Genomic DNA, 14094 nt, shown 5'->3' on the forward strand with positions numbered 1-14094 from the left:
GCTGCAGTCCATGGGATCACAAAGAGTCAGACATGACTGAGCGACTGAACTGAATTGAAGCCCTAAAAATGGATCTCAATAAATCACATAATTTAGCCTGAATGTGTAAGCCTATTTGAAATAACCAAGGTCATTTCAAATGATAAAAGTATGCTTCAACTGTGTATGTTTGAAATCTTTTATAGGTCTGTACACTGCTATAGGAGAACAGCACAAGGAATATAGTCCCATGTGAGAAATTATCCTGCCACTAGAATTTAAGCTCCACAAGAAAAGTGGCCACCACATCCTTGAGGTTCAAAACAAACAACAACAAAAATCACTTTTGTATGCACCTCTTCTAGAAATGGGATCCACTACTGTATGTAACACCCCATTTTGCAAGTGAGTTGAGATATACTGCTATCGACTAGAAACTGGCACCTCCACCTGCCTCTACAAGGATGAATCGTGTGCGCTGTACTGCTGATTTCCAACACCCACTGCAAGGAGTCAGGGTGGAGAGCAGAAATGAGGCACTCTGGGATACATACTCTCAGGAGCCCACTTTATGAGCCCAATTCTTGTATCTCCTCGTCTCCAGAAAAGCGCTGAACTCCTTCATGGGGAATGCCTGCTCCTTGTGACCAGCAGAAACCTTCCACAAAAGTGTGGACCTGATTGCATGTGCTCCTCTCACCAAAACCACATACACACCGACCCCCCCCACCCCGCCCCGCCTCTCTGGGGACGCTCTTTCCTCCTTCTCAAGTGCTGTCTCCCGTGCTGCAATCCTCATTTTGCCCCAAAGAAAACTTAACTTGTAACTCTCACATGGTACATTTCTTTAAGTTGACACTGTTGCATATACAATATACAATCTTATAAACACTGTCCTTTTACAAATTTTAATGAGACATTCTGTTGAGGAAATTAGTATAATACCACAAAAAAAAGAAAAACACAGAATAGACTTAGGTTCTAAATATGATTTTGACAGTTACTAATTTTCCAACCTTAAGTCAGTGGTGTAACTCTCTAAGCCTCCACTGCTTCTGTAAAATGAGAAGACAATGCCTCCCTGCAGAGGTAGGATAAGTATCGGACACTACACACGAGCAAAGGAAGAGGCATGCCTGGCACATGCCTGGCTGCTGGTAGCCTCCTGTCAGTGTTAACCACAAGATTAGCTCTTCAGCAGTAACAGGTACTCCACACACAATTCAGAACTTTAAAAGAAAAAGGAAGCAGGCTACCAAAGTATGGCAAACTTCACTTCTTACCTATGAGTGTAATATTAGGGTTTCGCTTCTTAGCTTCCTTCATCAACCACCATTCATATCCTCGGAAATAATTCTCATCTAATGCGTAGTGCATGTGGGAGGGCTCTGTGCCATCTGAAGGGAAGAGAGCGAAGCAGAAGGAAACTATGAATGGTGCTTCACAGGCCACACTCTACACACACAAACGTATTGCAGAGAAGTAGGTTTCAGTTCCAGTCCTCACCTGGGGCACCTAAGAATCACCTTATAAAACTTAAAGGTAGATGATCAAAGCGTAGTACTGCACTTTTCCATTACCCTGAGCATCACAAAGGTCTTAAATAATAAACCACAACTTTCTATCATGAGCTGTGAGTGTTAACAGCTTATATAGTTGAAAATTTCTAGGACTAATATCCTGCTGGGAGTTGGTCTCTCGGGTTTTCAAATCCCCACGCCCAGCTCTGAGTTCAGCCCACCTCAACTTCTAGCATCTCAAACCCAGACGTGAATCCTGAGCTGCTAAGCTCCAATTTCCAAACCCCGTGCCTTGGGCCTATAATATGGCTCCTTAAATCAAGACAACAGAATACTGAGAAAATAGGAATGAGCACACTTTTCCCATTGTAAGAAAATTCTATAGTAATCTCTATAGGGTGTCTAGGTAGGTAAATAACATCAATCCTCACGTGTTATCAGGTTTCACAAACATCTGGCCTGGGAGAGGCGCCCTGGCCCTTTTCTTCTTAAAAATAAAAATCAGAATTCACAAGAACTACCTGTTTCTGTATCTCTATCTCTAGTATAGCTTCAGCAAATGAAGATGGCCAGCCATTATCTATTCTGCAAAAAAGGGTTTCCCAATAAAATGCATGTCTTCCTATAACAGCTAGGGGATGGTTTTGTTATGGGGTTTTCTTTTGTTTTTAATTTGCATTTTTTCTTTCAGCATAAGTTAAATACCAATACCACCATGCAGATATATCTATTTAACAAAAATTACTTACAAGTCACTAACAGAAACATGGGCATGTAGACAATTCTCTAAGGTTTACTATAATGGAGTCTATCCTATAAAAAAATAAGCTATATATGATCATTGAGAGAATTTTCTTCTTCCCAAAAACCAGAGACCTAAAAAATTTTTAATTGACTGCATGTTTTACACAAAGCCAATCAAAATGATGACAATAAAGACTGCTAATTTACTGGTTAAAATTATTTTATTTTTAAAGGACAAAAATGCTGTATCTCTGAAATACCAATTATATTTTGCCACATATTTTATTTAAAGCTAATAACACTTTTTTTTTTACATGTTTAATACGTTAAACTTACTTTCTTAAAACTTCTCAGTAAAATTTCACTCTCTCCCTATTCTCTGTCTAGTGACTATTAGTTTATAAAATACTGTGGATTTATTTACTACTTATTCTTCAACTAAATAAGAAATCTAAAGTCCACAAGCTGCTTTGTATGAAAAAATACATGTGTTGATTTAATATTTTTAAAATAACTATAATGAAGAAGGAACAATAAAGAACAATCTAAACAGTAATCAAAATCAGAAATGTTGGCATTATTTATATTCTGAAACCACAATCTATGAGTTTAGGTACAGGTTCAAATATTGGAGGCAAACATCCCAGTCCCCAAATCCTCCTACCTGTTGTCTGCCCATCACCACCTATTTCAACTTTTAGAATATGCAACGAGGCACCGAAGTTTGGCTGGGGAAAGAAGTAACAATATTTACAGTGTGGTTCGTTATATGAAGGATAAAACATTTCAAGACAATTACTAATCACTGCCTTTGATTTTACAGATAAGAAAACCAAAGCAAAACTTCAAATAGATAGCAACTTATTCCAAAAGTAATTTACCAGATTTTTAAAAACTAGAATTGTGAAGATGCTAAAGACTATTGCTGAAACTCACTATTGCTAAAATATCACAGATACCATTAAATCATTATTTGTTCACTACCTTAAAGAGATAATCCAGTATTTCAGAACGGTAGGGCTCTGGGTAATTTACTAGAAGTCGGGAGGTTGCCTAAAAAAAAAAAAAAAGTTTTCAAAAGCATGAATAAAACAAATATAATCATAAGCACTTAGTCACGGTGTTTATGCATGCCATGCCATCTAGCACGTCCACAGTTAGCCAGCTCTTGGGCAGCACCGAGCTGTGGGAAGTCGTTTCCCAGGTTCTTTGTTCGCCTACCTTTGTCTTGCTCATCGCTGGGTAAATAGAGCTGATGTCTGTCCAACAGCTAAAACACAAGTTCCCAGTAACAACCACGTTTCTCTTCTACTGAGATGAGGGTTGGTGACGGTTGAGAGGTTAAGGTTGCTAAGTCTATTGATGAATCTCATTATTACAGATTTATCTTGAGGACCTAGACTCAGAGAGTGGTTATTAGAAGAAATAAAACAGTTTCTCTACCTCAAGACTGTTTGTCACCTACAATATCTGGGGGCCAAGAATGGTAAAGACAAATCTCAGGCAACTTTTCCCTCAATATCTTGTAGGAAAATATTACAAGCAGCAATTCTAAGGAAGTTCTACTCTCCTCAGTCTTATTAGAGATTTATAGGTGCCATCCCTTGCTGTTCAGAATGACGACACAATGGTCCCCAGGCCAGGCTGTATAGGAAACCTCACACAAGACTGGCATGAGCACCATTTACAATAGCTAGGACATGGAAGCAACCTAGATGCCCACCAACAGACGAATGGATAAAGAAGCTGTGGTACATATATACAGCGGAATACTCCTCAGTCATAAAAAGGAATGCATTTGAGTCAGTTCTAATGTGATAGATGAACCTAGAGCATATTATACAGAGTGAAGTAAGTCAGAAAGAGAAAAACAAGTATCATATACTAACGCACATATATGGAATCTAGAAAGATGGTACTGGTGAGCCTATCTGCAGGGCAGCGATGGAGATGCAGACACAGAGAAGACTTGTGGACACACTGAGGGAAGAAGAGGGTGGGACAAACGGAGACAACAGCATGGAAATGCATTCATCACCCCATGTGGGAATCTGCTGGGACTCAGAGCACAGACCAGTGCTCTGTGACAACCCAGAGGGGGCGACGGGTGGGAAGTGAGAGGGAGGTTCAAAACGGAGGGGACACATGTATACCTGTGGCTGATTCACGTCGTATGGCAGAAACCAACACAACATTGTAAAGCAAGTACCCTCCAATTAAAAATAAATACAATTTTTAAAAGACTGGCATCAAAACGCATGGATAAAGAAAGGTGGAAGAATAAAGAGATAAAAGAATTTCCCTCCCCCAAGAGCTTTCAGAATAAAGTTCAGATTGTTCAGTTTTATACCCAAATTCCTTAATTATTTGGATTCTCACATCATCTATGTAGGTGTAACAGACTAATATATCTTTCTTCTGTCTCCATTACTGCCTTGCAAATAGGTTCATCAGACCATCTTTCTAGAGTCTATAAATATATATTAATATACAATATTTGTCTCTTTTGGACTTACTCCACTCTGTGTAATAGGCTCTAGGTTCATCCACCTCATTAGAACTGACTCAAATGTGTTCCTTTTTAAGGCTGGGTAATGTTCCATTATATTTATGTACCACAGCTTCTTTACCCATTCATCTATCAAATGTACTCTACACCCTCATCTGACCAAATCCAGTCCAAGTTTTCCGGTCAAACTCCACCTCTTCAAGGAAGAATCCCCTCTGCTCTTCCTCAGCGTTGTGACGTAGGTGCCTCTCCTGTGGACTGTGGCCTCCCTCAGCAACAGGTCCACCGGTGCTAACACTAATCCCTCTATCCCCACACCATCATCACTGCTTCACCTCTAAGATCCTTGGGGACAATGACTGGGCCTCATTCAAGTTCATATCCCCATTTATTCTCTTATTCAATAGGCATTTATTTAATATCTCTTTGTTACCATTTGCTTCACCAGTACAGGCAACATAATATAGTCTTTGAATCCATGGAGCTGGAATCCTGATTACATCATTTACAAGCAGTGTGACCAAGGGCAAATTATCATTTGCCAAAGTCGTCTTACTCGCTCAGCTGTCCCAAGACTAAATTCACATATAGGCAAGGACTCAGCACAGTAGCAGGCACACAGTAAGCTCTCAAGAGATGACAGGCATTATATACACAAATTGCTTTCAAAAATACAGTCACTTCCTCAAAGAGCTTACAGACTAGTAGAGGCTCAAACATTAAAGCGAATGAGTGCTAGATATGCACGCTAACCTAGTCTTGACCCGAGGGAAACAATGCTGCCTGCTCTGCATCACGCCAGCAACATATACTGCTGCTAGAACAGTGTGTTTTGCTGTTTGGAGCTTGTTTTGCTCTCTATGCTCTTCCATCCTTAACAAATAAGGGGCCAACTTTGAGCAATCATACCACGTCATTAGGATATTGCCAGCTGATAGTCACACCCAGTGCAAAAGCATTAGTTTTATCAATGGCAATAGTTAGCAGTATAACCAAGGATTGAAATGTACCATGAAGCAATAACAAATCACCAAATTATTGCTACTAATCATGCTCCCTAAGTAAGGCCTGGAGTTGTTTATAACAACCTAGGATGAAGCTTTAGCACAAAAATTGGAAAACAGTTATGTTCCCAATAAATAGCAGGCACTGAATGTATTTTTCACTTAAAATCCTTGGATAACTTCCTTCCCCCTAATGTATGAAACAAAATGATATTAACCAAAATTAGTCATGTTGTAGATGCCATCTTTTGATCTTTGACACCTATCCTCACAATGTTCCCACCAGGGAGGTATCACTGTGTGCCCAGAAAAAAATCTGAGCTACAGAGAGGTTAAATAACCTGCCCAAGGCTGTACAGTGAGTGACAAGGAGGCCCAGAACAGATCCCTGGCAATCTGGTCTTAAGTCCATGTGCACCACACTGCTTTCCCTACCAAATACGCAGATTAAATGAGAATATTCCAAACACTTACTGCTACAAACTGTGCTACATCCCGGAACTCCAGAAAGGAGTGACGTGCAAATGTAGTATTGCAATCATTTTCATTCAATCGTATTTACTGAACTTCTGAGATGAGTAATACATTACACACAGGGACACTATCAGAAAAGAATTTCCTGTTCTTAGTTATGAAACAAACCTCATTTTAAACAGTTAATAAACATAAAATAACAAAAGATTTCCACTTTGAGCAAGTTAAACAATGGATTTAACATCAAAGTAAAGGTGTTAGGACATGATGAATCTTCATTTTATGAAATACTGGCTATTCTAGGTTTAAACCACCAAAATAAAAAAGAGAACGATAGTAGTAAAGGATAAATACATTAGCACATTAGTCTACTGTTTATCTTGAACTATGTACCAACACCTATGAGTAAGGCTGCAACATTTGGAAATAAAAGTGTAAAAATCAGCTGGCTTAGGGAGAAGATTTTTTGCCCAGAGCAGAAGGTCAGATCTGCGATCAGACTAAAGATTTAGTCATCCACTGTCTTTTTCTTTCTGGAGTGCAAGGGCCTAACTGAAGTTCTGATTTGCCCAGGAATCCACTTTTCAAAAATAATTATGTTTTATGGTATGTCTACTTAAAACTAGTTATCCAAATCTCATTGGTAACTTGAAACCTTAGAGTTTTGCTAAGTTAAATGATGGAAATTCATTACACACATAATTTCCAAATAATATAAAATGCTGCAACATTAATTACTGAACACAGGTTTATCTACTTTTGGTTTCTTATTACAGAGAAACAAAAGATATTTAGATCTATCAGTAAACACATCCTGTCACTAGAAATTAAGGTTTCTAAGAGTTAAGTACTCTAATTAATATATGCGATTAAAATACTAGAAATAATGAGAAACAATTCAAGAAAAATAGGATGTATTTTGGCTAAGAAAAGGTATGAAGTAGGGAGATATATTTCTGTTAAGGGAAATGAAAGTAATTTTGTCCTAGAGTAGACAAAATGAATGGATATAGAAGCTGGGAGAGGGAATATTACCTTGTGTAGTCAAGCTAGCAAAAAATGAAATTATAAGGATTTCTTTAATAAACAGCATACTTATGAAAAACTAAAAATTATTCTTAATCTTCTAAAAAGACAAATTTTTATTAGACTATTGGTCTGTGCTTGATAAGTTTGGGAAAGATTCTTTACCTTCTAAGGAACCTACGTAGGAAATAAAGATTCATATATTATCAAAATAATATTCTATGCTTCACATTATCTTTATCAAATCTTTACTTAAAAAAAAAGAAACCCTGAGTCTTCTCTATTAGAAGAGCTAAGGTTGTGGGTGGGGATGGTTAAACTGGGTTTAAACTATGTAACTTTATGTATTTGTCTCTGAAGTTCTTGTCATTTTGGTTAAATGGATAATTAAGTATTGTTTCACAGTGACCAATGACCCTATTTAATCAAGTGTTTTAACACCTTCTGTATTTTTGACAAACTTCCCCAAATAAATTCTAAATGAAGTCTTTTTGACCTCATATTAATTTCTTGAGATTTCTCCAGATGGGCCCTGGACATCTCAAAGATGTGGTCTTTCTCCTTATAAAAAGACATGAAACTAATTAGGCTTATTTGCCATGTTAAACTGCATAGCAAGCATTGTCAAGTAAGATGTAATGCTAAACTTTCTTTAGTCGATATTTGTATTGATACATGTTAGTAACATACGTGTTCCAGAAATTACATGAAATTCCTAGACATCTGCTAGTCCTGGTATAATGCTATCACTTGCAATTCTAGTTATTATCTTAAAATGCTATAGGTTATAGAAATAACCAAATTTCCTTATCAACTGAATTACAATGAACTTTACCAGATTTTTAATATGCCCGTGTTTAAGCCTTTTTGTCATTTACAGATAGTCATTGCTTTACTAATGTTTTGGCAAAATGTTCTTCCAAAAGTACTTCATCTTCAAGACTTTTGGAAAGAACTCTTCGCTTAAACTACAGGATTCTGATAACTTTCAGATCATATTGATGAACTTGGTAAGAATTTACAGAACTCTAAAGTAAAACAAGAATCATAAAACTGCTAACAAAAGATCAAGATCAATAAGAATTATAGGGAACTGTATGAACTGAGGAGGATAACTATAATTTTTATGACTTTTTATCCAAAACATTGTTGCTTATTGAATGTTTTACTTCTTCCAGATCTGTGGAAAACCTTTTTCCTAACTTGTCTATGACTTGTAGCAATTTGCTAACTGTATCCTTATAAACAAAAATAAAACAAATTTCTCCCTATCTGATCCCTCCAATATTTTAAAACTCTTTGTGAGTATTCTTATTTTCATAGCAATATAATTATTTGCATAAGTTTACTAAGAATCTGTCCTCCTCCTAACAGGACACAACTAGAAACATTGGTTATATTACCAAGGTTTTAACTAACAAGTCATATTTGAGAGAGACCTACATAGACTCAGATATGACCAGACAGATTTTAAAAATTTAGGTTAACCTACGGAGTCAATTCTTCAGCACTCAGCTTTCTTTATAGTCCAGCTCTCACATCTATACATGACTACTGGAAAAACCATAGCTTTGACTAGACGGACCATTGTCAGCAAAGTAATGTCTCTACTTTTTAATATGCTGTCTAGGTTGATCATGGTTTTTCTTCCAAAAAGCAAGTGTCTTTTAATTTCAGGACTGCAGTAACCATCTGCAGTGATTTTGGAGCCCCCAAAAATAAAGTCTGTCACTGTTTCCCCATCTATTTGCCATGAAGTGATAGGACCAGATGCCATGATCTCAGTTTTGTGAATGTTGACTTTTAAGCCAGCTTTTTCCCTCTCCTCTTTCACTTTCATCAAGAGGCTCTTTAGTTCCTCTTCACTTTCTGTCATAAGGGTGTATCTAAGGTTATCGATATTTCTCCCAGCAACCTGGATTCCAGCTTGTACTTCATCCAGCCTGGCATTTCACATGATGTACTCTGCATATAAGTTAAATAAGTAGGGTGACAATATACAGCCTTGACATACTCCTTTCCCAATTTTGAACCAGTCTGTTGTTCCACATCCAGTCCTAACTGTTGCTTCTTGACCTGCATACAGATGTCTCAGGAGACAGGTAAGGTGGTCTGATATTCTCATCTCTTGAAGAATTTTCCACAGTTTGTTGTGAACTACACAGTCAAAGGCTTTGGCATAGTCAATAAAGCAGAAGTAGACATTTTTCCTGGAACTCTCTTGCTTTTTTGATGGTCTGACGGATGCTAGCAATATGATCTCTGGTTCCTCTGCCTTTTTTAAAACCAGCTTGAACACATGGAAGTTCACGGTTCACATACTGTTGAAGCCTGGCTTAGAGAATTTTGAGCATTACTCTGCTAGCGTGTGAGATGAATGCAATTGCGCAATAGTTTGAACATTCTTTGGCACTGCCCTTCTTTGAGCATATAAAGAAACATGCCCAAAGCTTTCTATAAAGAAAGTTGAGCGCCGAAGAAATGATGCTTTTGAATTTTGGTGTTGGAGAAGACTCTTGAGAGTCCCTTGGACTGCAAGGAGATCCAACCAGTCCATCCTAAAGGGAATCAGTCCTAAATATTCATTGGAAGGACTGATGTTGAAGCTGAAACTCCAATACTTTGGCCACCTGATTTGAAGAACTGACTCACTGGAAAAGACCCTGATGCTGGGAAAGACTGACAGCAGGAGAAGGGGATGACAGGATGAGATGGTTGCATGGCATCACCGACTCAATGGACATGAGCTTGAGCAAGCTCCGGGAGTTGGTGATGCACAGGGAAGCCTGATGTGCTGCAGTCCATGGGGTCACAGACAGACACGACTGTGTGACTGAACTGAACTGACGGAGCCAATGTCAGTGAACTCTGTACCATCATTTTGGCTGCAGTCTTCAGGCAAGAATACTGGAGTGGGTAGCCGCTCCCTTCTCCAGGTGATCTTCCCAACCCAGGGATCAAACCCAGGTCTGCCACATTGCAGGCGGGCTGCAGGCATGGCAGTCCGCTCCAGCATTCTTACCTGGAGAATCCCCACGGACAGCGGAGCTTGGCGGGTCACGGTCCACGGGGTCACAAAGACTCGGACACGACTGAGATACTAAGCACAGCACATGGAGCCAGTAGAGCTCCCGGGAAAACCAGCCTGGTGACTCGCTTACAGGGTCCCGGGAGCCTGACCAGCTAGGCAAGAAAGGGCACTTCTTGGCAGAGGCAGGAATCTCAGAATGTTGGTGGACCTCGAGAAGAAAGGAATTCACCCAAATCTACCAGGATTGCAGAGAAAGTCTGATGATAAGTTCACGGCTTGGCTTCCTAGCATTGAGAGAGATATATAATAGCCCAGTCTGTGATTCCTTGTGCAAATGTCCAACAGAGCACGCTTAAAATTATTATTTTGGCTGCACTTATATAATCAGGGCAAGTTGAATAAGACTATACTTATTTTGCAAGCAAATTAGCTTTATTTTGGTTATCTCTAATAAAAGGTGGAAGTAAGGGGTGATGATAGAGAGAAAATTATATTGCAGTGAAGAACTAGAGTACGCTCTGCAGATAATCAGACTGTGGCCTTCCAGGCTCCTCTGCCCATGGGATTTTCCAGGCAAGAATACTGGAGTGGATTACCATTTCCCTCTCCAGGGGCTCTTCCTATACTACAGGCAGACTCTTTACCATCTGAGCCACCAGGGAAGCCCAGTATCAGATTCTAGTCCTATTAATTGTCTTTGAGGTTTGTTTTCTACCTGTAAACTGGACCGAATACTGAATTCTTTTCATTTCCTCCAATATCTGAATACAGCATTCCAAACTAATGTTTCTTTTTCCCACCTTTCTGACTTTATTAAGAACTAAAATTTCCCTTTTCCTGAAGTTATGCAACCTAAAGTGTGATAACTTTATACAAACTCCAGAGAAATCACAACAGTTCATATCTGAACAACCTTCATGCCTGTTGCTCTGTGGACCACTCAGAAAGACCCCCAGAGATAGTCAAACTCAATCCAGGAAGATCTATGATTGCCACAGTCTGTCCCCACTCCATCTGAAGATGTTCTACATCTAGAAATCACAACTGGCTGTCTTCAGGATTCAGAACAGGTTTACAATCTGCTCCATTAGCCATTGTTTTCTTTTGTTTTCATAGAAATGTATATTACATAAACTGAATCAAGTATTTGCACCATATAGACCTAACCTCGTAAGCACACTTGCATCACTGTCTCCTGAAATGAGACACAACACTTTAACGGAACTGACCGTGGCTGGGTGAGATATGGAGCATTCCACCAACCCAGGACAGACTCAAACCCACTCATATCAGATGACCCAAAATGTTAATCACAGTATTACCTAATCTTTGAACAGATTCCTTGGGCCCCAAGATCACTCACCTGCTTTCAAGGTGTGACCTTTTAAGCTTAGGACAATGGCTACCAACTGGATTGCAAACTACTGACTGTAGTATACTACTATAATCCTTTCTAAATTACAACAGGCCCTATCCCTTACTTTCAGTAAATCAGCTATGCAGGCAGTTTAAGGTCCTCACCACTTACTCTGATACCTGGGCACTAAGGGTGGCTTGTAGCGCCATCCCCAATGGTCAGGAGTTTCCTTTTTTGTAATGTAAGCGCAGGACTCAAGCTCTGATTGCAAAGCATCCACTTCAAAGACGTATCCACTTCCGAGATGACTGTCTCAAATAAACACACTGCAGCCAAAGAACCCAGAGCCAAGCTGACGTTGGGGGGACGGGGGAGTTCTTTGCCAGATCTCCGTCAGTTTAACTGACCATCATTAGGGCCACTTTTTCTTTCCCTGAACTTTAAGTTCCCACATGTAAGGTTTCAGTTCACCAAAGAAAAGGAAGCCACAAAGCCCAAGACCTCCACCCTTGACCCTAATGAAAGCAGAACCCCAGGCCCACACCCTCTCTCTCTCTACCTACAATCACCAGGTGTGACCTATGCATGCCATGTGCTTTCCAGAACCTATGAGTAATAAACTTTTTTTTTGTTCAAAGTTTTCTGATGGTTATCGCCAATGGCATCTTGCAATCTTAAGAACCACAGGGGCCAGTGCAACAACAACACTGGTTATCAACAGGATGAGACCAGCCCAAAACAGCCACCCAGCAAGCAAGGTTCAAGCTAGCTCTGAATTGCATCCAAGGACACACATGCCATCTGACTCAGTTCAACAAACAACCCATTCAACAGTTCAGCCTTGCCATTTTCAAATGAAATCAGCTCTACCTCTGTCCTGGGGAACAAAAAAGAAAATTCCTCTCATCCAAAGACCTGCCACCACAAACGCCATGAACTCAAAAGCTATAAACACAAGGGGATAAAACAAAGGCAAGACAACAGTTACAGAGAACAAGCTGACAGGACTAAGCAAATTGTTAGGAGCCAAGAACAATCATGCCACTGAAGCAAGCTCCCAGGCTTGGGAGCCACCTGATAGCATAACTAGGGAACTAAGGAAATTACCAGCTGGGTCCATGCAGACTTTGCATTAAGCTGGTATGGCCCTCAGGTCTCCCTTAAGTATTTTAGAACGTCTAGAGAAGAGGAACTTACCCCAACTGACACAGTCTAGAAAAGACTAAGGAGACAGGCCAATTAAGTGTAATTAGTATCCTGTGTGGGATCTTGAAACTGAAAAAGAGGATTGGGTAACTAAGGAAATATGAAAGGAAGTAAGGACTTTCATTAACGCAATCAACATTGGTTGGGACAACTGTCCCATACCAACGTGAGATGCTGATAATAGGAGAAAACTTGGTTACAGGTTATATGACAACTCTGTATGGTCTTGGCAATTTTTCTGTAAATCTTAATCTATTTCTAAAGTTAAAAATTCGTTTAAAAAAAAAAGAAAAGAAAACAGGCTTGCTCCAGAGATCCTTGAATCAATAAAAGAGTTCTCTCAACACCTACAACGAGAATCAATTGGTGCCTTTGTTAAAAATTTGTTAAAATGCTGGTTCTCAGGCGCCACGCCAGAACTTTAAAGAAAGAAAGGGAGCTGGCGAGGCCAGTCTGCGTTTAAACAAAAAGACCAGGTGATTTCTTATGTACCTTAACGTTTCCCTCTCTTCGTACACATAAACAGCCAGCAACGAGGCCTTTTCCAGGGGGCAACTCACCCCCTTAGGCCTTTGCCATCCGAGGGCAAAACAGTGATCCAACAGTTAAACAACCCGAGACTATCAGCTGATACTGGTGTGGCCTGACATTAGAAAAAAGACTTTTAAAAGCCCCAGTTTCTGGCTTCCCGCCTTCCTAGAGAGAACCGGAGGCACCTGTCGTCCCTTTAAACAAAAACCTACCGGACGCCTGCCCCCGTGGAAAGAGCCCAACCGCGAGCTGCAGTCCTGGTCCGGGACTCTCCGACCCCCCGCCCCCCAAAAATAACAGGCGCAGTCAACACATCCCTCCGGGGCATCCTCTTCGGCAGACGGACGCTCCTGGGCCCCTGGCCATCTCTGGAGCGAGCCTCCCGGAGTGCCCTCTCAAGGTGAAGAGACCCTTCCCCTCAGGCGCCCCTGCTCAAGTTGAGGGAGGGTTTGAGCCCCCCGCCCTGTCACTATCTAGACCTGTCACTTACTCGGTGACCCTCTGAACCCTCATCTGGTTAACCTAACTGTCTCTATGGGGTCATCTTAAACCAACAAACGCGCGGTAAGTCGCGCGGCCGCGGCGTCGAGACAGCCACAGACCGGCGCCCGCCTGAGGCGGCGACGCGCGCGCGTCGAAACGCTGGGGCCGCGCCGCGGGGGCTTGTGGGACGGGGCGGGACCGGACGCCCCCCGCCCCGCTCCGCTCCTCAC

At 40.6% G+C, this 14094-nt stretch overlaps 1 protein-coding gene across 4 annotated transcripts in view; it reads right to left on the reverse strand.

The window, feature by feature from the left end:
- The window catches only part of GALC (galactosylceramidase), a 51116-nt gene that overhangs the window by 36827 nt on the left and 195 nt on the right, over nucleotides 1–14094 (reverse strand). Inside the window, exons 1-6 of one of the 4 annotated variants that reach the window (XM_065941969.1) lie at nucleotides 13872–14013; nucleotides 10279–10571; nucleotides 3465–3639; nucleotides 3228–3296; nucleotides 2908–2971; nucleotides 1263–1376 (exon numbers count right to left, since the gene is read on the reverse strand). In XM_065941969.1, coding sequence (XP_065798041.1) covers nucleotides 1263–1376; nucleotides 2908–2971; nucleotides 3228–3296; nucleotides 3465–3479 — 262 coding nt within the window. In that variant the 5' untranslated portion in view covers nucleotides 3480–3639; nucleotides 10279–10571; nucleotides 13872–14013. Of the gene's footprint in view, nucleotides 1–1262; nucleotides 1377–2907; nucleotides 2972–3227; nucleotides 3297–3464; nucleotides 3640–10278; nucleotides 10572–11650; nucleotides 12751–13593; nucleotides 14022–14094 lie in introns of those variants that run through there. The other 3 variants (XM_065941970.1, XM_065941968.1, XM_065941967.1) reach the window with 3 other exon arrangements.

The sequence above is a fragment of the Muntiacus reevesi genome, chromosome 7, assembly GCF_963930625.1.
Source record: "Muntiacus reevesi chromosome 7, mMunRee1.1, whole genome shotgun sequence".
NCBI lineage: Eukaryota > Metazoa > Chordata > Mammalia > Artiodactyla > Cervidae > Muntiacus > Muntiacus reevesi.